Here is a 22665-nt window from a genome sequence, read left to right on the forward strand (position 1 = left end):
AGCCAGAGGTCAATATTGGTTCTTTCTCTATTATTCACTGCCTTATTTTTTGAGATAGCATCTCTCATAGATCCTGGAATTCATAGTTTTACCTAGACTGGTTGGCTAGCAGGCTCCTAGGATCTTGTCTCTACTATATTTACCCTGTCACCACAAGGATTATAGGCCTATAACTCTGTGCTCTGATTTTTATGTGAGTACTGGGGAGCCAAACTCAGGTTCTCATGCTTCTACAACAAGCACTTTGCCTGCTGAACCATCTTCCAGCCCCACTTTTTTTTTTCTTTTTGTGGGGAGGAGTTTCTCATGCAACCAAACTAGCTTCAAATTCACTATGTAATCAAGCTGACCTTAAATTCTTAATCTTCCTACTTTTTCTAATTAAGGCTGGCATTAAAGGAATATGGTACTATGCCTTGCTCTGACTCATTTCGTTTTGAATGTCAATCTCATGCCATTGCTCAGGCTGGCCTTGAACTTGTCCTGATCCTCCTGCTTCAATCTCCTGAATGCTGTAATTACAAGCATTCACTGCCATTCCTGGCTCTATTTTTTTTTAAGGATTTTTTTGAGACAGGGTTTCTCCGTAGCTTTTGGTTCCTGTTCTGGAACTAGCTCTTGTAGACCAGGCTGGCCTCGAACTCACAGAGATCCGCCTGCCTCTGCCTCCCGAGTGCTGGGATTAAAGGTGGGCACCATTACCACCCGGCTCCTGGCTCTATTTTTAAAGTTTTTCTTTCTTTTTTGTCTGTTAAGTTCTAAAGGACAGTGGGTAGAAAAAATAATCTCAGCCAGGTGGCAAAGGCTTTTAAATCTCAGCACTCAGGAGGCAGATACAGGCAGATCTTTGAGTTGAGGACCAGTCTGGTCTACAGAGAGAGTTCCAAGACAACTAAGGCTACACAGAGAAGCCCTGTCTCAGAAAACCAAAATAATAATAATCTTGTTTGATATTCCATATCATTTGCTTATTTTATTGTATAGACTTTAGATCTAATGAATATAAATAGTTTTAGTTTTTTTCAGTAGTTGGCTGAATTTTCTAGGGTTTCTTTGTAAATAACTTTTGTGGTTTATTTTCATTAGGCATTTGAGAACAATCTTTTTCGTGCTCCAATTTATCTTCATAAGATGCCAGAGAGTGATTTCTTGATCATTCGAACAAGGCAGGGTTACTTTATTCGAGAATTAGTGGACATTTTTGTGGTGGGCCAGCAGTGTCCCTTGTTTGAAGTGCCTGGTCCCAACTCCAAAAGGGCCAATACACACATCCGAGACTTTCTGCAGGTAAGGTGGGAATTGGGTTAAGATGCATGTGGTAATAGAAAGATGAAAACATATCTGGGCTTAGTTGGGGAAGGGAACCTGGTGAAGACTTTTATCCTTTCTTTATGTAATAAGAATGTATTTGACTTACTGGACAGGTTTTTATTTACCGGCTCTTTTGGAAGAGTAAAGATAGGCCACGGCGGATCAGGATGGAAGATATAAAGAAAGCCTTTCCTTCACATTCAGAAAGCAGCATCCGGAAGAGGCTAAAGCTCTGTGCCGACTTCAAACGTACAGGTCATCAGTTGTGACTACTTGTCTTCTCTGTGATACTCTTATAATCCCAAAGAAATATGACTTTCAGTTAAATCATAGGTAATAGAATAGAAATTAGTGGCTGTCAAAAGAAGGTACAAATCTTGTAACTAGAGGGAGGCTTTGATTGCTTTTTTGCTAATTTGATGGCAGTTGGTTACTAGGAGTGTTCATGTGAGTATGTCTTACATATGTACTTGTGTCTCATATGAGATGTAGGAAACTGGCAGCGGGGTTTTATTGACTAGTCATGTCTAGACATTACTTGGTAACGTGTCAGTTTGCTCTGCTGTTACTTTACAATTCAGAACAGTTTTTCTGTATCTTTTCCAGGAATGGATTCAAACTGGTGGGTGTTGAAGTCTGATTTTCGTTTACCAACGGAAGAGGAGATCAGAGCTATGGTATCACCAGAACAGTGCTGCGCTTATTATAGCATGATAGCTGCAGAGCAGAGACTAAAGGTGAGCCTCTTCTTGTTAGGCACTGCTTATGTCTACATTTCTTTTCAGAGAGATAGAAGTGAATACTCTAGAGATGATAGTTACTAGATTATTACCAGTTATTCAGCAATTTAAACTGCATGAGGTACTTTCTGTGTGTATGGATTCTAGGGAAAGCTAATGTCAATGTAAGTCTCAGTGAGGGAGTTAAGTCCTATTGTCCTTCTTTAAAAATGATAGATCACTAATTTGGGTGGTGACTCTTCTGTAAAACAAATAGGAAAGGGTCTTTTTGGATTCCCAGACAGACAGAGATGATAGCAGGAAGTATGGTTTAGAGATGTATAGTATATAAGACTGTCTTCTTTTAAAATTTTTTTTATATGCATTGGTGTTTTGACTGCATGTATATCTGTGTGAGGGTGTTAGATCCCTTGGAGCTGGAGTTACAGATAGCTGTGAACTGCCATGTGGGTGCTGGAAATTGAACCAGGATCCTCTGGAAGAGCAGAAAGGTCTTTTAACCATTGAGCCATCTTTACAGCCCTATTAGGGTTTCTATTGCTTTAAAGAGACAGCATGACAACAGCAACTCTCATAAAGGAAAACTTGTTTATAGTTCAGAGGTTTAATCCATTGTCATTCTGGCAGGAAGCATGGCAGGATGCAGGCAGACATGGTGCTGAAGAGGTAGCCAAAAGTTCTACATACAGGCTGTAGGAAGAAAGACACTGGGGCTGGCTTAACCATTTGAAACCTCAAAGCTCACCTCCAGTGACAAACTTCTTCCAACAAGGCCACATCTCTCAATAGTGCCACTCCCTGTGAAACCTTTATTGCCCATTTTCATTTAAAATACTACAAAGGCTAGAACAGAAAAAGTCCAGCTGAGAAGGTCTATAGTTAGAACCTCTCTTTAGTTTAGTTTGCTTTATAAATGGGCCCTAGCTATTCACACATCCACATGAGTTCCTTGAAAAGTTTTTGTATGAGGGCTAGAGAGATACCTGAATGCTTATGAGCACTGGCTCCTCTTCCAGAGGACCTGGGTTCAATTACCATTACCCACATGGCAGTTCACAACTGTTACTCCAGTTCCAGGGGATCTGACACCCTCACACAGACATACATACAGTCAAAACACCAATACACATAAAATAAAAATGAATTATTTTTTTAAAAAATTAATTCTAGAAAAAAGCATTTTGTGTGAACACAGGACCTTTGCACATGCTAGGCAAGCATTCTGCCAATGAACTATATCCCTAGGGCAGCAAATTCCTTGGAATTTGGCATATCTTCTAGTAGCTCAAGAATGCACAACAGTAATACATGCATTTAAAACTACAGAATCCATTTTCTATGCTGATATGGTTTGATATTTTGTATTTGATATTCAGTAAAACTATTTTCAGAAAAAATAAACCTGTGTTTTTTTCAGTTGACTTTATTTATACATAGAATTGTCCTCTTTCAGGATGCTGGCTATGGAGAGAAGTCCTTTTTTGCTCCTGAAGAAGAAAATGAAGAAGATTTCCAGATGAAGATTGATGATGAAGTAGGTTTTACAAACTTTTTTTGTGACAGAATCTTGCTCTGTAACCCAGTCTGGCCTGGAAACTCTAAATATTCCTACCTTTTTCTCAACTATTGAGAGTACGCACACATACCACCATGCCCAGCAACACTTATATTTTTTATCTTTAATTGTATGTATGTGTTGTATGTGTGTCTGTGTGTATGTGCATGTGCAAATAAGTAAGTGAGGGTAGGTGGATGCCTGTGGAGGACCAGAGGCATTGAATCTATCTGTAGGTGGAGTTACAGGGGCTTGTTTGTAAGCTACCTGACGTGGCCATTGGGACCTGAACCCAGGTCCTCTGAAAGAGCAGCAAGTCGTTTCTCTCTTTTTTTTCTCTCTGTGTTGTCCTGGCTATCCTGGAACTCACTATATAGACCAGGTTGGCCTTAAACTCACAGAAATCCAGCTGCCTCTGCCTCCTGAGTGCTGAGATTAAAGGTGTATGCCACCACTACCTGGCCAGCTTCTCTTTTTTTAATAATAATAAAACTCCTCCCAGCTCTGTAGTTTTACTTAAAGAAAAATTTTGAAGATTTATTTATTTGTGAATGTGTGTGTGCCTGTTTACAGAGTCTAGAAGAGGGGAATCACATCCCTTAGACCTGGGGTTATAAGCATTTGTGGCTAGGGCTTGTTATGTGAATGCTTGGATCCAACTTCCAGTCCTTAAGATTGTATGGCAAATGCTTTTAATTACTTAGCCTTCTTTATGGCCTATAACACTCATTTTTTTAAATCAGTGCTTCTCATTATCTCTTTTAAAAAGAAGGTTTTGGCTAGTGAGATGGCACGCATCACTTTGGTAACAGGAGGATCAGATGTTCAGGATTATGCTCTGATACATAGCGAGTTCCAAGCCAACCTGGACTAGAGACCCTACTGTAAAAAAATCAGAATAAAAAAGCCATTCAAAAAATTGGACAACAAAATGAGTTGATCATCATGAATGTGGGTACCACCCTACCTACTGAAATCCCAGGGATAATGGACTGAAGAACACTACTGATAAATATATTCCTTATCCTAATTGTACTCTGAATCTCTAAACATTGTGATTTAAGTATCATAGAAGAGAGCTGAACATTGAATTGCCATATTTAACTTAATATTTGGATAATTTAAGAAACCATGAGGGGCTGGAGAGATGGCTCAGAGGTTAAGAGCATTGCCTCTCTTCCTAGAGGTCCTGAGTTCAATTCCCAGCAACCACATGGTGGCTCACAACCATCTGTAATGGGGTCTGGTGCCCTCTTCTGGCCTGCAGGCATACACACAGACAGAATATTGTATACATGAGAGAGAGAGAGAGAGAGAGAGAGAGAGAGAGAGAGAGAGAGAGAGAGAGAGAGAGAGAGCATGAAAATGTTCAGAGAAATTATTCTACCCTTTTAGGTAGTGGTTAGATGTGGAACAATGTTTCTAACCCTGAGAATCCTTTTCTTTATCTTAGGTTCGTACTGCTCCTTGGAATACTACAAGAGCTTTCATTGCTGCCATGAAGGGTAAATGTCTCCTGGAGGTGACTGGAGTAGCAGATCCCACAGGCTGTGGTGAAGGATTCTCCTATGTGAAGATTCCAAACAAACCAACTCAGCAGAAGGTGAGAGTCTTTAGATTTCTAGAAATCAAAAGAGGAAGGAATGAGGTTTACAGTAGACATAAATAGAGGACATGGAAATGGTTCATTTGCCAGAATGGCATAGATGCTTACTGTTAGGAATTCAGCTCAGATTTTCACTTGTTTTTGTTTGAGACAGGATGATAAGGAGCCTCAGCCAGTGAAAAAGACAGTCACAGGAACAGATGCAGACCTTCGTCGCCTGTCTCTGAAAAATGCCAAACAACTTCTTCGTAAATTTGGTGTGCCTGAGGAAGAGGTGGGTGTAGAAGAAGAAAACTCTAAGTAAGAGGCATTGTATACAGATAGAAAGGTAGGAAGGTGTAAAGAACTAACTGGGTTTTTAATATGATATAGATCATGATAGGTCCTAAATACTTTACCTAAACTTTTCTAAACTTTTTTAGTTTTTTTTTCTTATCTGTGTTTCTAATAATGTTTGTCCTTTTACATTGCTAAATGAGTTATATATGCATATATATAGTTCTGCGTTTCTCTCATAGATTAAAAAGTTGTCCCGCTGGGAAGTTATTGATGTGGTCCGTACAATGTCAACAGAACAGGCTCGCTCTGGAGAGGGGCCTATGAGTAAATTTGCCCGTGGATCAAGGTTTTCTGTAGCTGAGCATCAAGAGCGTTACAAAGAGGAATGTCAGCGTATCTTTGACCTACAGAACAAGTATGTTCAGTACTGTGGAAAGTTTAAGCTGGAAAGGAGCAGTATCCTGGACATGTTTTGTTTTGAACTAATGGCCTTGTACATGCAAGACACATACTTTATCACTAAACTCTCCAGCTCCCAGATACTATTTTTCAATTTTGGGATGAGGTCTTATTATGTAGCCCTGCTATCTGGAACTTGCTATGTAGGATAGGCAGGCCTTGAACTTTTGATGATCCCCCTGTATCTGTTTTAGGAAACAGATTCTGGGCCACAGGTATCCTCTACCATGTTCTACAAGATATCATTGTATAATGAAGATGATATCACCTGAAAAAAAATCAACTAGGTGGTTGGGTATTTGAAATACCAGGCACTATCTATAATAATATTGCCAGAGTATCTGTTCCTGTTTTTTTAAGACAAGGTTTCACTATGTAATTCTAGCTGACCTGGAACTCACTATGGAGACCCAGTTGGCCTGAACCTACATTTTTGCCTCCTGAGTGCTGGGATTAAAGGGATGTACCACCACACACAACTTTTTTAAAGCTATTTTTTGAGACAGGATCTTGCCATGTAGCCCATGTTGGTTTCAAGCCTTTGGCAGTTCTCTAGTCTTTGCCTCCTAGGTGCTGGGATTATAAGCATGTGCCATCATGCCTATTGAACCTGCTGTTTTCAAAGTAATTTAGCAAAAGCTTTGGATGTCATTAAATGCTAAGCTTGATCTCGGTTCAGTGGCAGTTCTTGTAGCCTACTTTGCTTAGGCCTGGAAGTTTTAAGTGTGATAGTGGGTTTATTTTTTTCCCTCTAATGACTTAGTTATGAAGTAATAGCAATGTGATAGGAAAAGATCCATGAATCTAAATGTTGTAGTGTACTGGAGAGCTCTGAGCAGGACTTGGAAGGCTGAGGCAAGAAGGATAAACAATTCAATGCATATCTGGAGTGGGGGGTGGAGAGAGCAAACAGTCTCTTTTAAGAAAATTTTTAAAAACTGGCCTGTGTGGTGGCACATGTCTTTAATCCCACACTCGGGAAGCAGAGGTAGGTGGATCTGTGTGAGTTCAAGGCCAGCCTGGTCTACAAGAGCTAGTTCCAGGACAGCTAGGACTGTTACACAGAGATGCCCTATCTTGAAAAGCCGATAGATGATGGGTGGGTGGGTGGGTGGGTGGATGGTTGGATGGATGGATGTGGATGGATAGATAGATGGATGGATGGATGGATGGATGGATGGATGGATGGATGGATGGATGAAATCCTGCCCCAAAGCTGCAGAGAAATGCTGTTTTGAAAAACAAACAAAAAAATCCTGTGTGTGCTACCTTCTTAGCTTTTTTCCCCCAGTTATTCTGAAAGAATTACTGCAATTTTGCAAATCTGTGAATTGTCTAGGGAGATGTAGTTTTTCTGTTATGGGTTTCATGGCTTTATGGATTCTGAGTATATCTTTTTAAGGTTGATTTCTCAATTTTCTATTTCTCCAGTCCTACTTCTTTCTACACTTATATTCCCCCTGCTCTTTAACTTTTTCTTCTCTTGCTAGGGTTTTGTCATCAACTGAAGTCTTATCAACTGACACAGACAGCAGCTCAGCTGAAGACAGTGACTTTGAAGAAATGGGAAAGAACATTGAGAACATGCTGCAAAACAAGAAAACGAGCTCTCAGCTGTCTCGTGAACGGGAGGAGCAGGAGCGGAAGGAACTACAACGGATGCTACTGGGTGAGGAGGTTTCTCAGACAAGTAAAAAAAAGGGATCAAAAATGGAGCTTGAGTCCAAGCCAGAGACAAAGTAAAAAATGAGTGTAGAGAAACCTGTAGATGAGGTATAGAAAGATTTCTTCAAACTGGACTCCTATCTGTGAGGAAAAAATTTTGAAGAGGTGCTGCCAGCCGACTGCTTCCTCTTTCTGAGTCTAGGTACCTGGCCATGCCAGGGCTACCAGTGCTATCAGCTTTCTGGGAACTCATCCTCCAGAGTAACAGTTTTAAAAAATACAGGAAGTATCTGGCTTGGTGTGGTGGCGCATACCTGTAATCCCAACACTTGGAGAGTGAGGCAGAGGCTCTTGATTTGAAGGCCTACCTGGGCTACATAGTGAGACCCTGTCTTCAAAATAAACCATGCATACATACATATACAAGTAAGTAAATAAATAAATAAAATGGAGAGTTTCTAGATGAATTTGCCAGGTTGTCTTTGAAGTTTCTGAATTTATATTTAAAATCCTATGTAGATAGGCAATTTTCTGAGAAGATTCATGGCTTTCAGAAGATTCTTAAAGGAAGCTTAGATCCAAAAAGTGCTAAAAAATCATCAAATAATTGCAGACTGAAGATAATGGATAACAAGGTCCCTATGATTCCTCTGGTAACAGATATCAAGCAGGCAGTGGATGTTGTTACTGAGAGGATAAAGTCTGAGGATGAAGATTAACGTGACCATTTTCATTCATACTAGTCTTACCTTTGTTTGCCCATCTCTGTAAAGTTTTGTATAATTTTGTTTTTCTGGCTCTTTGTAAAGATATATGGCTTTTTGTGTTTGTTTTGTTTGTTTGCTTGTTTTTGAGACTATGTCTCTGTAGCTCTAGCTGTCCTGGAACTTGCTCTGTAGACCAGCTGGCCTTGAATTCACAGAGATCTGTCTACCTCTGCCTCCTGTGTACTGGGATTAAAGGCATGCGCCAAAGGTCAAATCATCTTGAATCATCTCTCCATACCTGCTGAGTTTAGTCTACTTTTTTTTTTTTTTTTTTTTTGGTTTTTCGAGACAGGGTTTCTCCGTAGCTTTGGTGCCCATCCCGGAACTAGCTCTTGTAGACTAGGCTGACCTCGAACTCCCAAAGATCCGCCTGCCTCTGCCTCCCGAGTGCTGGGATTAAAGGCGTGCGCCACCACCACCTGGCCTTTTTTTTTTGTTTGTTTTTCGAGACAGGGTTTCTCTGTACCTTTGGAGCCTGTCCTGGAACTAGCTCTTGTAGACCAGGCTGGCCTCGAACTCACAAAGATCTGCCTGCCTCTGCCTCCCGAGTGCTGGGATTAAAGGTGTGCACCACCTGTCTACATTTTTACAAGATCCCCAGATGTTTCCTATTTATATTAAAATTTAAAAAGCATGCGCTGGGCTTATTTATTCCTCCCGAGTCCTTGCTTAGATGTTTTCATCAACTGTTTGCTGCTAAGAATTTTCTGTCACTTTGCTATTCAAAGGAATAAAAGTATAACTATTGCTTCTCGGTCTCCAATAGCAAACATAATACTTTGAGGTATTTCTAGAATGTTTGTATTTATAAAAATGGAAATTGGCAGTGGTTAAAAGAAGTCAGGAAAGGGCAAATCAGGGTGGTCTTGTAGCTATTAACAACTTTTAATAGAACTAGGGTTTTGTGGTATGTTGAATGTCTCCAACTCCAAAAAAGTAGCAATTTGGATTTTAGAGGGAATGTTTGGAAATTGTTTTCTATCTTGCAGCAGCAGGCTCAGCAGCCACAGGAAATAATCACAGAGATGATGACACAGCTTCGGTGACTAGCCTTAACTCTTCTGCCACTGGCCGCTGTCTCAAGATTTATAGAACATTTCGAGATGAAGAGGGGAAGGAGTATGTTCGTTGTGAGACAGTCCGAAAACCAGCTGTTATTGATGCTTATGTGCGCATACGTACCACAAAAGATGAGGAATTCATGTGAGTTTGATGTGCCACTTTTGAGTGTGGCAGGAAAAATAATGGAAACAACGTATATGTATGAGTTGTAGTGATAGGAATATATATTGTTATCCCTGGAAATCTGCTGTTGTTTAGAACCTTCTTGCCTTTAGATCTTGGATTTAAACAGAGCTAAATCACTGAGAAAATAACTAGCTTGCTATGTTTGGAGTATGGTGATTTGCCTTTGCAAAAATCATTCCTGTAAAACCAGTACTTGGGAGGATTCAGCAGAAGGAACGTGGGTTCTAGACAGTCTGGGCTGTAAAACATTGTCTCAAAAGTTAAAAGCAAAATCTTAATGATCATTTAGGACTTAGACTGAGAGATGTTATTTTATACATGTGGAAGACTGACTATCAAGGAACATGAAGATAGCAGGCAGTTTATTTCATTTCCGCCTGGATGAATTACTTATATTTTTTATGATGGTGGCTTTCAGGGTAATCATCTTGATTTAGGTTGCTTATGGTCCTGTTGTATTTTTTTCTCTTGTTATTCAGTCGAAAATTTGCCCTTTTTGATGAGCAACATAGAGAAGAGATGCGAAAAGAACGGCGGAGGATTCAAGAGCAATTGAGAAGACTTAAACGAAACCAGGAAAAGGAGAAGCTAAAGGGCCCTCCTGAGAAAAAGCCCAAAAAAATGAAGGAGCGCCCTGACCTAAAAGTAAGTATACAGGGCTGGAGAGATGGCTTAGAGGTTAAGAGCACTGACTACTCCTCCAGAGGTCCTGAGTTCAATTCCCAGCAACCACATGGTGGCTCACAGCCATCTATAATGAGATCTGGTGCCCTCTTCTGGCCTGCAGACATACATGGAAGGAATGTTGTATACATAATAAATAAATAAATCTAAAAGAAAAATTTTTTTAAAAAAAGCAAGTATACAATAGCTAAGTGTTGTCAGACACAGTGTAATTCTAGTACTTGATAGGCTACCTCAGGATTGTGAGCTTGAAACACATAGAGACCCTGCCTTGAAAAGAAAAAGAAAAAAATGTTTAATGATATGATCACCACTAACAAAGCAAAGGAAGGTAGCATAACTTTTCCCTCAGTTTTTGTCATCTTTAGTTATTGGAAATGGAAGCATATTGTAGAACACTAGGTTATATTATTTCTAACAACACCTGCAATTCCAATACCAGGGAAGCTGAAGCAGGAGTATCAGAAACAAATCTACTTAGTGAATTCAGGCTCCCCTGGGCTACACGAGGCCCTCAGAAAGAAAACTCACTCACTCACATTTTCTCTCTCTCTCTCTCTCTCTCTCTCTCTCTCTCTCTCTCTCTCTCTCTTTATCTCTCTATATCTCACTTTCCTCTAGGACTTGGGTAGGTTTGGTACATTTTATTTATATTCATTTACCTTTGTTATTGGGCATCAAACCCAGGACCTGATAGGTTTACTGCTGAGCTACTTCCCTAACCTTATAATGCTTTTTTAAAATGGTAGCTTTTTAAAGGAGGAGCTGGACAGGTGGCTCAGTGGTTAAGAGTGCTTACTGTATCAGAGGCCTGGGGTTCAGATCTTAACACTTTATATTGGATGGTTCAAAAGCACTTGTAGCTCCAGCTTCAAGGGATCTAACACCTCCCTTCTGGTAGGTGCTTGTACACACAGTTGCACATATACCTGTGTACACACCGATACACGTATCCAAAAGGTCTTTTCTTTTTCATTAAAGCATTTATACATTTATCTATTTACTCCTTATCTTTTATTGTCTAGTAATTCACTTCATAAATATTTATTTGATATCTACTACATATTAGACAAGGTATATATGAAAGAAAAAACTTTTGAAAGGTTGGATTTTCTTTTCTGACCATTGCTGGAAGAATAGAAGTGCACAAGTGCTCCTAGGAGACAAACATCTGTGCTATAATCTCCAAGCAGCAGTCTGCCTCTCTGGAAAGAAGCTGTGATAGCTGTGCTCTTATAGACAGGGGTTTGAAGGCAGGAATTTCTCCTGAGAGAGCAGCTTTCTAGTGGAACAGCTTCAATGGAAAGCTGCTCAAACTGGCATCCAGCACATTCTACCAACAGATCACATGATCTTATATCCAGACCTTTTGCTTTTAGTCATGTATTCACTTATTACTTAATCTGGTAGAATTTGGTGTTCTGTAATACCTTCCCCTCGAAGATACAGAGATGATGATTTGGGCTGCACGAAGTGTTCTTGAAAGATACACACAAGTTATAGTCCAAAGTTACCATTCCATCCAAGTCTAGCTGGGGCAGTCAGTGGATTTACTGGGCTTACTTACGGGAGCATGGATGAAGGGTTAGTAACAAGACTGTGTGTAAAACAGCCACATCACTAAATCATCCCCCAGCATAGATGGTGACTTCCTCCTAGCTGCATAGCGGGAGTCATAGCGGGATCCTACTTCAGTTAATGTTCCACTCCTTGCATCCATCAGCACCCCTTGAGGCCACATGCAAGGGAGCATGTTTTAGTTACTTTTCTGTTGCCGTGCCAAGACACCGTAATCAAGACAGTTTATAAGAGAAAGTGCCTAACTGACCTTACAGTTGCAGAGGATTAGAGTCCATGGTAGCGAGCAAGGGTGTGGTGTGAGGAACAGCTGAGAGCTCACATCTTGATCCGCAAGCAGAGGCAGTGGGACTGGCACAGGTCTTTTGAGAACTCAAGACCCACTACTAGTGCACACCTCCTCCAACACGGCTGCACTTCCTAATCCTCCCCAAAGAGTTCTACCAAGTGGAGACCAAGTATTCAAGCACATGAGCGTATGGGGAACGTTCTCATACAACCACCGCATTCCAGCCCCTGCCACTCATAGGCTAGGAGCTGCATCATAGTGCAAAATACATGTACTTCAACTTTGAAAGTCCCCATAGCTTTTCAGCCTCAACACGCTTTAAAAGTCCAGAGTCTCTTCTGAGACACGAAACAATCTCTTCATTGTAATTGCTCGCAGTTGCACAGATACCTATACACACCGATACACATAACCCAAAAAGTCTTTAAAAGAAATTAGAAAAAGACTAGCCAGGCAGTGGTGACACACGCTTTTAATCCCAGCACTCAGGAGGCAGAGGCAGGTGGATCTCTGTGAGTTTGAGACCAACCTGGTCTACAAGTTCCAGGACAAGCTCCAGAGCTACAGAGAACCCTGTCCAGGTTGTTTTGCATCACTTAGGTTAAAGATTCCATGTATTACTATGTAATGTACACCATAAGATAAGGTAACTGCTTCAATGGAAGCAACTGTGAACTTGGATACAGCATATCTGGGTTTGGTTTTGCTACTTAATAGCTCTTTCCAAACCAGTTTTCTATAAAATGATGTCTACCATTGTTTCTTTCCAGTTTCATATACATTCCTTTCTACTTTTGACATGGTTCAACCTGTTTACCTCTAACGTGTTGTGGGTTTTTTTGTTTTTATTTTTTTCTGTTGCAGCTGAAATGTGGAGCATGTGGTGCCATCGGGCACATGAGGACAAACAAATTCTGCCCCCTTTATTATCAAACAAATGCTCCACCTTCTAATCCTGTTGCCATGACAGAGGAACAGGAGGAAGAGCTAGAAAAGACAGTCATTCATAATGATAATGAAGAACTTATCAAGGTTGAAGGGACCAAGATCGTTTTGGGGAAACAGCTAATTGAGAGGTAAGGGATAGCAGGCAGGGAGTGCTATAGCAGAGATCGGTTGAAGGTTGATGATGATGGTCGGCAGAGGTAAATGTGATGTGATTGTTCTCTGAAGTGGAACTAAGTGTTGCAGAAATTTTGGATTATAATTAGTAATTTTTGACAGTAATCAAAACTGCAGTGATCATTAGGGCTTACTGCTTTCCTTTTTATACATGCTGTGCTTTGAGTCTTAAGTATTTGTGGAGGGCCAAGGGAGTTAATTTTTATACAGAGTCTCTACATAGCCCTAGCCGTTCTGGAACTAACTCTATAGACCAGGCTGGCCTCAATTTCTGAGATTCGCCTGTCTCTGCCTCCTAAGTGCTGGAATTAAAGGCGTGCACTGCCAAGCCTGGCTAAGTCTTAGTATTTACATAAATACCCTTACCACAGTAGTGTCTTTCTTCTGTTTTGTTTTGCTTGTTTTGTTGGTTTGTGTGTGTGTGTGTGTGGTACTGGTAGGCACAGTGAGCAAGTGTTGTGTCTCTGAGCCATATGTCCTCAAACCTTTGCACAAATTTTTGAAAGTTTTGTTAAATTACCCAGGTTGGCCTCAAGTTTACAATTTTTCTTTCTCAGCCTCCCATGTAGCTAGGATTACAGGTTTGGAGTGCCACACCTGGCATGTGGGTAGTTAATATAAAATGAGAGACTATAAAGAGCAGACTCTGCTTATGCCCAATCTTGCCGTTAGAGAATTTAATAGATAAAAATGGAGATGTTAAAAATTTTTTCCATTTTAAGCCGGACGGTGGTGGTGCATGCCTTTAATCCCAGCATTTGGGAGGCAGAGGCAGGTGGAGCTTAGTGAGTTTGAGGCCAGACTAGTCTATAGAGTGACTGCAGAGTTCCAGGACAGCCAGGACTGTTACACAGAGTAACCCTGTCTCGGAAAAAAAAAAAAATCCCATTTTAAAAATTATAAATTGATCCAGGTGGTGGTGGTGCACGCCTTTAATCCCAGCATTTGGGAGGCAGAGGCAGGTGGAGCTTAGTGAGTTTGAGGCCAGCCTGGTCTATAGAGTGACTGCAGAGTTCCAGGACAGCCAGGACTGTTACACAGAGTAACCCTGTCTCGGAAAAAAAAATTCTCATTTTAAAAATTATAAACTCATCCAGGTGGCGGTGGTGCACAACTTTAATCCCAGCACTTTGACGCAGAGAAATAGGTGAATCTCTAAGTTCCAGGCCAGACTGGCTCTACAAAGCGAGTTCCAGGATAGCCAGGGCTACACAGAAAAACCCTGTCTCAAAAAAACAAAAACAGCTAAACAAGTTAGAAACCTATTGAATAGTTGAAAGTTCACAATTAAAGTATTCTAAATGCACCTGTTCACCTTTTGCCACATTTGCCTAATCTTTCTTTGTATACCTCAAATGTTTGTAATCTGAACCATTGAGAAGTAAATTGCAGATATCATGACAGTTCACTGCAAACACACATCTTCTAAGAATTGGGTTGTAAGACATGGTACTATTATCATAACTAAGAAATAGCACTAATTTATTAATTTGCAATGCTCAGGCATTTTTATTCAAATTACCCAAGTCATCTCATTGTCCTTTGGCTCATTTTCTAATTATGGATACAATCCCAGTTTAGACATAAGTGTATTTTGAGTCTGTCAAAATCTAAAACTGTCCTACTTATTTTTGTACTTTTATGACATTAATTTTTTAGCAGCATAAAGAATAATTGTCTCACAAAATACCCCACTTTTAGATTTTATTTTAAGTAGAACAAAGATTTATTTTAAAAAATGAAAATGCTCAAGATTATGAGAGACTCCAAGGGAGGAATAACCCATTTTGTTTTCTACTGATTAGACTCACATTAAATATTTTTGACTAGACGTTTAATATACTATCTAGTTGGTATTATGTATTTACCACATCAACAAGCACAACAGTTTCACTCCTTTTAGAGCTATTAATGATCATTGCCAAATTATTTAATTGGTTCTTATAAAGTGGTGGTTTTTCTAATTCTAGAATTTCTCTATTTTAACTGGTATTTTTGATAAGGAAAACTTCATCATATCTATTTTAATATATTACTGTGAATTCTGAAATTCTTCCCATATAAATTTAATGCATTTTCCCCCAATTTGACTTATTTAAGCCAGATCTTATGGTGGTTTTTAAAATATTTTCATTTTATGAATATTTTGCCTGCATGTATGTGTGAGCATACATGCAGACAAATGCCTGGTGTTCACAGAGACCAGAAGAGAGAGTTAGATCCCCTGTAATTAAAATTAACAGATCGTTATGAGTGCTGCCAAATAGGTTTTAGGAATTAAACTCAGGTTCTTTGAAAGAGCCGTTAACACTCTTAACTGCTGGAGCCATCTCTCAGGCCCTTCAGGTCTGTGGTTTTGAAATGATCCTGTAAATCTTTGAGAAATCATTTGCATTCTGGTACAAGATGTTGAAAGCTTTCCTTGTCTCAGACTTAGAATTGACCATTTCTCTGAGGTGTCCAGGCTCCTTTTATTAAACCATCTCTTTATCCCATTTCGGGAAACTATAAATAATACAATGTTACTGATTGCAGTGCCGATGAGGTTCGCAGAAAATCTCTGGTCCTGAAGTTTCCTAAACAACAACTTCCTCCCAAGAAAAAACGTCGGGTTGGAACCACTGTTCACTGTGACTATTTGAATGTGAGTATCTGCATTGTCTTCATATCAGATGGATTCCCCCAGCTTTCTGGGACATGACTCTGTGTCAGATATTCCTTATGTCTGTTCCTTGAGAATTATGTACATTGTTCATTAAATGACTTATTAAAATTTATTTATTATTTTGGGTTTTTGAGACAGGGTTTCTCTGTGTAACCCCGGGTTTTTTTTGGAACTCATTCTGTAGATCAGGCTGGTCTTGAACTCAAAGATCTGCCTGCCTCTGCCTTCCAACTATCCAGATTTAAAATTTATTTATTTTTGTTTGTTTATTATGTATGTATTCATCTGTGTATGCACTATGATGCAAACATGGAATTCAGAAAACTTGTGAAATTAGTTCTCTCTTACATGGAGCCTGGGGATCAAGTTATGGTCACTATCTTGTATGGCAAGTGCCATTACCCACTGAGCCACCTCATTGCCCTGCCCCTCTTTGATGTGCAAGTTTTTTTCCTACATGTATATAAGTGCACTATGTATATGCCTGGTGCCAGCAGAGCCCAGAAGAGAATGCACTGTGGTTTTAGTTGTAAGTCACTATGTGGGTGCTAGGATCTGAACCTAGGTCCTCTGCAAAAGCAGCAAAGGTCCTTAACCACTGAGCCATCTCTTCAGCTTGTCCCTGCTCCAAACTTTGCTTTTAAGATTGAATTTCTCTCTAGTCCAGGTTGGTCTAGAACTTACTATATACTCTAGGCTGGCTTTGAATTTTTAGCACTCCTCCTACCTTAGCTTCCTAATTGTTGGGATTAAGGCTGAAGCCCTCCAAGTCTCGCTTTATTGAAGTTTTCTAAAATGTATCAGTATATTTGAAAAATATTTGGGTTTTTTTGGTTTATCTAAAGCATTCTGGTTTCTTGTTTTTGTTTTGTTTTAGAGACCTCATAAATCCATCCATCGGCGCCGGACAGACCCTATGGTAACACTGTCATCTATCTTGGAGTCTATTATCAATGATATGAGAGATCTTCCAAATGTGAGTTCTTTACATTAGATCTGTATAGAATAGGAAAACCAAGACCCTTTGTTTTTTCTGTTACTTCAGGTAGATGGCCCTAGTGCATATACCTGTATATCTGAAACCCCTAATTCTTTGGGTGTTTGTCTATTTTTAAATCGTTTAATGCAATATTAGGTAATGAAGGACAGAATGTAGGCAAAAGGACACATGAGTTATTAGAGGATATAAAGCTAATTTTTTTCTGGTTTCAATGCAACGTTTCTTTTTGTGATGGGTATGTGAATTCAACTTTCTGAGTATTAAAATAGCAAGAATAATTTTTTAAAATTATGTGTATACATGTATGTCTATGTATGCATATGCAAGTTCCCTTAGAGGTCTGAGGCATTGAATAACCTGGAACCAAAATTATAGAGGTTGTGAGTCCCCAGACATAGGAATTGAGAACCAAACTCAGGTCCTCTGGAAGAGCATAATATACTATTATAACCACTGAACCATCTCTCCAGCTTCAAAATTGTATGTCTTGTTTTGTTTTGTTTTGTTTTTTTCCAGACAGGGTCTCTCTGTAGGAGACTGTCCTGGAACTAGCTCTTGTAGACCAGGCTGGCCTCGAACTCACAGAGATCCGCCTGCCTCTGCCTCCCGAGTGCTGGAATTAAAGGTGTGTGCCACCACTTATATGTCTTATTATAAGAATTTTGCATTCCATAAGTGTCTAGCATATATGGCGCTAGAAAGACAGCTCAGTGGTTAAAAATACATACTGCTCTTGTAGAGGACTATGTGCGAGTTTGAGGCCTGCCTGGTCAACAGAGTTAGGATAGCCAAGGCTACACAAAGAAACTCTGTCTCAAAAAAAAAAAATAACTTAATGCAAAAACAGATTTACTACATCTGAAAAATTCATTTGAGAGTTAATAAACCAGTAAGTTGTAATTGGCTCTGTCAGTGTTCTTTGCTCACAAATGGTGCTGGCTCTTGTTTCCACAGACATACCCTTTCCATACGCCAGTTAATGCAAAGGTTGTAAAGGACTACTATAAAATCATCACTCGGCCGATGGATCTACAGACACTCCGTGAAAACGTGCGCAAACGCCTCTATCCATCTCGGGAAGAATTCAGAGAGCATTTGGAACTAATTGTGAAAAATAGTGCAACCTATAATGGTAATAGTCCCTTGTTCTTTGACTGCAAAGGTCACCTTTCAGATTCTTATCTCTTGCTGATTCTAAATTCATTAGATTAGAATGAATGAAAAGACTAATGTGCATTTTTGGGTATGAACATCAGGCAGTGTACATTTCAGTCATATAGTAAGTATTACCTCTTTTTAGTTGCATTATATAATCCTTTTTTATTTTAGACATGGTCTCACTATGTAGACCAGACTGGCCTCAATCACAGAAATACTTTGGCCTCTGCCTCCCAAGTGAGTGCCAGTATTTAAAGCCATGTTCTACCATACCCAGCTTCCTACTATTAATTTTTAATATATTCTCTGGTGAATTTGAAGTCTGTGTTGAAGCAGTTAGGGTGAATAGTGAGGCAGAAAAGTAAACCTAGGTAAGTTGGAGAGGTAGTGGTGTGAGTGCACTCTACAAAGAATAGTCTTATAGCCATATTTGTTTTGTGTGTTTTAACTCAGTCTGCATTTTTGTTACAGGGTCTAGATACCCATTTTGTCATTTTAAAAAAAAGCAAAAATTAGGAGGAAGAAATCAGTTTGCATTAATTCATTTTTTTTCATTTCAGTCTAATTTTCTTTTTGTGATGGGTATGTAAATTCAACTTTTTGCATATTGAAGGAACAAGAATATTTTTTCAGTTTTTTGAGATAAGATTTCTCTGTGTAGCCCTGGCTGTCCTGGAACTTGCCCTGTAGACCAGGCTGGCCTTGAACTCACAGAGATCCACTGCCTGCGTCTGCCTCCGGAGTGCTGGAATTAAAGGTGTGCACTGCTGCTGCTCAGCAAGAACTGACTCTTGAAAATTGTCAATACAACTCACTTGCCATGACTTATTTATACACAGACACACACAGGCAGACAGACAGACACACATACACACACAAAATGGAAAAACAGGAGGAAATACAAAGAGAATTAAAACAAAGCCCCACTGGGGGATACAACTCAGCAGTAAAGCATGCATGCAGTCCTTGGTTCAGTCTCCAGTAGTGGCAAGAAAAGAAAGTTTCTTGCAGCCCTATAATCCTTCCTTTCTATGCTTCACACTTTAAAATTAATTTATTATGTCCATTGGTGTTTTGCCTGCACGTGATTCTGTGTGAGGCTGTAAGATCCCCTGCAACAGGAGTTAAAGACAATTGTGAGCTGCCATGTGGATGGTAGAGAATTGAACCCGGGTTCTCTAGAAGAGCAACCAGTGTTCTTAACTGCTAAACCATCTCTCCAGTCACCTCTGACTCATTCTTCTGACTTCCTCACGTGTCAGTGCTGATGCTAGTGTGGTAGTAACATTGGCATTAAATTCTTTATTTGGATTAAGTAATCCAAATAAGAAGACCTTCCTTCTTTTCCTCCCATGCCCTCAATACTTTAGCTATAGTTTATTCCTTGATACCACCATTCCTCCCTTTTTGAGACAGACTCTCTAAATACCCAGGCTAATCTTGAACTTGCTATATAGCTCAGACTAGCCTCAAACTTGGTGTCCAAGTGCTTCAATCTCCCAATTTCTGGGATTACAGATATATACTGCCATACCTGGCTTATTTACTTTTTTTTTTTTTTTTTTTTTTTGGTTTTTCGAGACAGGGTTTCTCTGTGGCTTTGGAGCCTGTCCTGGAACTAGCTCCGTAGACCAGGCTGGTCTCGAACTCACAGAGATCCGCCTGCCTCTGCCTCCCGAGTGCTGGGATTAAAGGCGTGCGCCACCATCGCCCAGCTGGCTTATTTTCTTATTGTAACCTAATATATGGATAATAGCAAATTTTGGTTTTTAATAAGTTAATAAAATTTTCAACTTACCCACTTTTAAACTAATAAACAGTACGTCTGCGAACATTTATGTTAAGAGCACTGACTGCTCTTTTATAGATCTTGAGTTCAATTCCTAGCAACCACATGGTGGCCCACAACCATCTATAATGAGATTTGATATTCTCTGGCGTCCAGGAAAAAGAAAAAAAAATACTAGTTAAGGGGGGTGGTGATGGTACATGCCTTTAATCCCAGGACTTGGAAGGCAGAGACAGGAGGATCTCTGAGTTTGAGGCCAGCCTGGTTGATTGTGAGTTCCAGGACAGCCAGAGCTACACAGAGAAATCCTGTCCTGGAAAACAAACATAAAAGAAATATTAGTTATATGGAAATATTTTGGGATTTTGACGGGGGGTTCTTTTCGGGTTTGAGATGATCTCTTTATATAGTCTAGGCTACCCCAGGATCTACTTGTTCTCTGATTGAAGCATGTCAAATTCTGTGATTACAGGTGTGTGTCCATGATTCCCATCTTAAAAATGTTTTAATTATTCCAAAAGTGAGCTTAAATGGAACAGCTTTAAGCAGTGAATATACAAGAAAGGTCAGATAGTTCAAGAATTTTCAGCTGGGTGGTGGCGCACACCTTTAATTCCAGCACTCAGGAGGCAGAAGCAGGCGGATCTCTGTGAGTTCGAGGCCAGCCTGGTTTACAGAGTGAGTTCCAGGAAAGGTGCCAAAGTTATAGAGAAACCTTGTCTCTGAAAAAAATGAATTTTCTGAAGTTCTTGGTAATGATTTCTGTGAAACTGAAATAACAATCTGTGTGCTGAAAAATCTGTTTCCTAAATAGAAAAATTTTAAATGTTCCAATGAACATTACCATTCTCAAACACATTCTCCATCCATAGAGTAATTTTCAAGGTTTTAAAAGACCCAACAGCCTGGGCGGTGGTGGCGCACGCCTTTAATCCAAGCAGGCGGATCTCTGTGAGTTCGAGGCCAGCCTGGTCTACAACAGCTAGTTCCAGGACCGGAACCAAAAAAAAAAAAAAAAAAAAAAACTACAGAGAAACCCTGTCTCGAAAATTCAAAAAAATAAAATAAAATAAAATAAAAGACCCAACAAAGCTGGCTCATGCCTTTACTCCCAGCACTAGAGAGACAGAGGCAGGTGAATCTCTGAGTTTCAGACTACCCTTATCTACATATAGAGTTCCTTTCTGAGCCAGCCAGAGCTACATAATGAGACCCTATCTCAAAAAACAAACAAAAAACAGTTATAATACAAGCATGTGAGGACACAAAAAAAGCAATTAAAATTTGGGCCTGGAGAGATGGCTCAGTGGCTAAGAGCACTGGCTGTTCTTTCAGAGGACCTGGGTTGAATTCTCAACACCCACATGGCAGTTCAGGTAAAATACCAATGCACATAAAATAAAAATAAATTTTAAAAAACAGTTAAAATTTATTCATAGTTTATCCATTATGTATTTAGGCACTGAAAAATGAAGTAAGGACTGGTGGTGTCTGTACCTGGTGTGGTAGCACACACCTGTAATCCCAAGGAGGTGAAAACAAGAGAATCTGAAGTGAGTTCTAGACCAACCTGGGATACAAGGGACTCTGTCTTTAAAAAATAAAAAGGAAATAACTGGTATATCTACCTAACTCAGTTACTAGGCTGGCACCTGGGACCTTTTAGATTCTCTAGTAAATGTGTTAAAGTGTTGGAAATGTAACAACTTTGGACTTCCCACTTATAATGGCTATTTCTTGTTCTCTATAGGGCCAAAACACTCACTGACTCAGATTTCTCAATCCATGCTGGATCTCTGTGATGAAAAACTCAAAGAGGTAAGAACTAACTATAAGAGAAAGTGGTGCGCATAGTGACATACACCTGTAATCCTAGCACTTGAGAGTAGAGATGGGAAAATTAGGAGCTTAAACAAAGTCATCCACAGCTACATACTGAGTTCTAGTGCAACTTGAGCTACATGAGAATTTGACTCAAAAATCAAAGTAGATTAAAAAAAATGCTGTGGCGTATAAAGGTGGAGAGTAGTACAGTTTAGGAACTATATATTTAACAGAAAGAACCATATCTGAGGGAATGACAAATCTTTGATACATCTGACAGATAGGGATTTAGAAATTATATAGACGCTATCTCCTGTAGATGGGAAAGCCAAGTCCAAAGAGGAAAATTGCTTGCTCTGGAATCATACTGGGATTAAGATCCCGAACCTATGTAACTTCAGAAAGGATGGCAGAAAATGGCTTTCCAGGAGATAGATCTCCTATAGCTCACATTACAACTCATTGCTATACCAGGGAGGCATATTGAAAAATAATCTTTTTGAGATAGTGCCTTATCTAGCTCAGGCTGGCTTGGAACTCACTGTGTCTAATAGGTTGGCCTTAAATTCATGGTGCTCCTTCAACCTCAGCCTCCTGAGTTCTAGGATTATAGGTCTGTCTGAGCCACTAGGCCTAGAGACAGTTAAATTTTTTCAATAATTAATTTATTTTTATTTTATGTGCATTGGTGTTTTGCCTGCATGTTTGTCAGGTCTTGGAGTTACAGACAGCTGTTAGCTGCCATGTGGATGCTGGGAATTGAACCCAGGTCCTTTGAAAGAATTGTCAGTGCTCTTAACTGCTGAGCCATCTCTCCATCCCTGGAACAGTTTAATTTTTAAAAAGTAATTTTCAATATTTTGGGCATTTTTCCCCCTTTCCTTTGTGTGCTAGAAACTGAACTCAGGGTCTTGCCTTTTTAAGTA

At 39.7% G+C, this 22665-nt stretch overlaps 1 protein-coding gene across 3 annotated transcripts in view; it reads left to right on the forward strand.

The window, feature by feature from the left end:
- Taf1 (TATA-box binding protein associated factor 1) overlaps nucleotides 1-22665 on the forward strand; it is a 68796-nt gene that overhangs the window by 22828 nt on the left and 23303 nt on the right. For all 3 annotated transcript variants that reach the window (XM_057759127.1, XM_057759129.1, XM_057759128.1), the window contains exons 15-29: nucleotides 1087-1287; nucleotides 1425-1566; nucleotides 1918-2048; nucleotides 3505-3585; nucleotides 5060-5209; nucleotides 5367-5486; nucleotides 5731-5906; nucleotides 7441-7619; nucleotides 9372-9585; nucleotides 10110-10275; nucleotides 13046-13257; nucleotides 15839-15947; nucleotides 16846-16944; nucleotides 17923-18100; nucleotides 21666-21733. In XM_057759127.1, the coding sequence (XP_057615110.1) occupies nucleotides 1087-1287; nucleotides 1425-1566; nucleotides 1918-2048; nucleotides 3505-3585; nucleotides 5060-5209; nucleotides 5367-5486; nucleotides 5731-5906; nucleotides 7441-7619; nucleotides 9372-9585; nucleotides 10110-10275; nucleotides 13046-13257; nucleotides 15839-15947; nucleotides 16846-16944; nucleotides 17923-18100; nucleotides 21666-21733 (2226 nt within the window). The remainder of the gene's footprint in view (nucleotides 1-1086; nucleotides 1288-1424; nucleotides 1567-1917; nucleotides 2049-3504; nucleotides 3586-5059; nucleotides 5210-5366; nucleotides 5487-5730; nucleotides 5907-7440; nucleotides 7620-9371; nucleotides 9586-10109; nucleotides 10276-13045; nucleotides 13258-15838; nucleotides 15948-16845; nucleotides 16945-17922; nucleotides 18101-21665; nucleotides 21734-22665) is intronic.

The sequence above is a fragment of the Chionomys nivalis genome, chromosome X (genome assembly GCF_950005125.1).
Source record: "Chionomys nivalis chromosome X, mChiNiv1.1, whole genome shotgun sequence".
NCBI lineage: Eukaryota > Metazoa > Chordata > Mammalia > Rodentia > Cricetidae > Chionomys > Chionomys nivalis.